Source organism: Myotis lucifugus, unplaced genomic scaffold (genome assembly GCF_000147115.1).
Source record: "Myotis lucifugus unplaced genomic scaffold, Myoluc2.0 scaffold_549, whole genome shotgun sequence".
Lineage (NCBI taxonomy): Eukaryota > Metazoa > Chordata > Mammalia > Chiroptera > Vespertilionidae > Myotis > Myotis lucifugus.
In genome coordinates this window covers 105,821-106,826 of record NW_005871597.1, presented here as the reverse complement: position 1 = coordinate 106,826, position 1,006 = coordinate 105,821, and the positions used below count along the sequence as shown (strand labels likewise).

Sequence of the window (1,006 nt, the reverse complement as noted above, 5' to 3'; positions counted from 1 at the left end):
TGCTCTTGGGCTGAATTCTCCCATCATCTATCTGCTTAATTCTAGGGAAGAAATTTCACTCCATGGGACCCCTCTGTGTGCTGAGGTGTGCTCCCTGAGCTGGTGCCTGACTGATTGGAGACATCACAGCCACAGAGTGAGATAAGCATGGGAGAAAAGACAGGTGATCCTACCACAGGTCGGAGGAGGAGGATGATAGGCATGCTGCTACTGCTGAGTCAGCAATAGGTTTTTGTCCATACTATTCTTCTAACAATTAGACTTACTATTGAAACATTTCCCCCTGCTTTGTCCCAAGAGGGATTTAAGACTGCTTGATTTTTGTAAATAGTTCTTCCAGCTCATCAATAAATCAATTTCTTATTTTAAAGCATTACAAAGGTAAAACATTATAATGATTTTATCTCTAGTAGTAAAACTTTCTTATATCACCCTACATTGTTATTTTTATAAAAAATAACAAAAACAATTTGGAGAAATATTTATTAAACAATATATTTTATAGATTGATAGAATTTCCCACTGAATAGATACCATACATTTTCAAAATTGAGCGGTTTTGTGTATGTCGTTTCCCACTTTCATCCATCTTTTCTTTTTATTTACTTTTTGTTTTCCTTAGACTTTCTCAGTCAGTGAATTCTTGTTTTAAATAGTTCATAAAAAGTATTTCGGTGTACTCATATGAAAATGATGGTTGTTCTCATAATTGTGTCCTTCTTTGTAGGATCCAAATCTAAAAAAAAGTAATTGACATGTAAAAACCATTCAGAAAGGTATGCTCTTATGTAAAATTTCAACTATAATTCATTGTGCTTTTACTTATCTATCATACAACCTGGAGAGATGTGATCAATTTATAAGATAGAAAATGAAGAAATAAAAAAGGATTCGTGCATCTGGGAATGGCAGACAAACATTTTAACCTTCAAAGTCCTCTTTCCATGGTTATGGATCACTCCAAAAGCACAGACAGCTGTTTAAGAATTATTGGCTGATAACCTTA

General features: G+C 34.1%; 1 protein-coding gene across 1 annotated transcript in view; it reads right to left on the bottom strand.

The window, feature by feature from the left end:
- Window positions 1–471: 471 nt before the first annotated feature.
- Window positions 472–1,006, bottom strand: part of CWH43 (cell wall biogenesis 43 C-terminal homolog) — a 42,659-nt gene continuing 42,124 nt past the window's right edge. Inside the window, exon 14 of the mRNA XM_023745484.1 lies at window positions 472–736. Within this exon, the coding sequence (XP_023601252.1) occupies window positions 658–736 (79 nt within the window). The 3' untranslated portion in view covers window positions 472–657. The remainder of the gene's footprint in view (window positions 737–1,006) is intronic.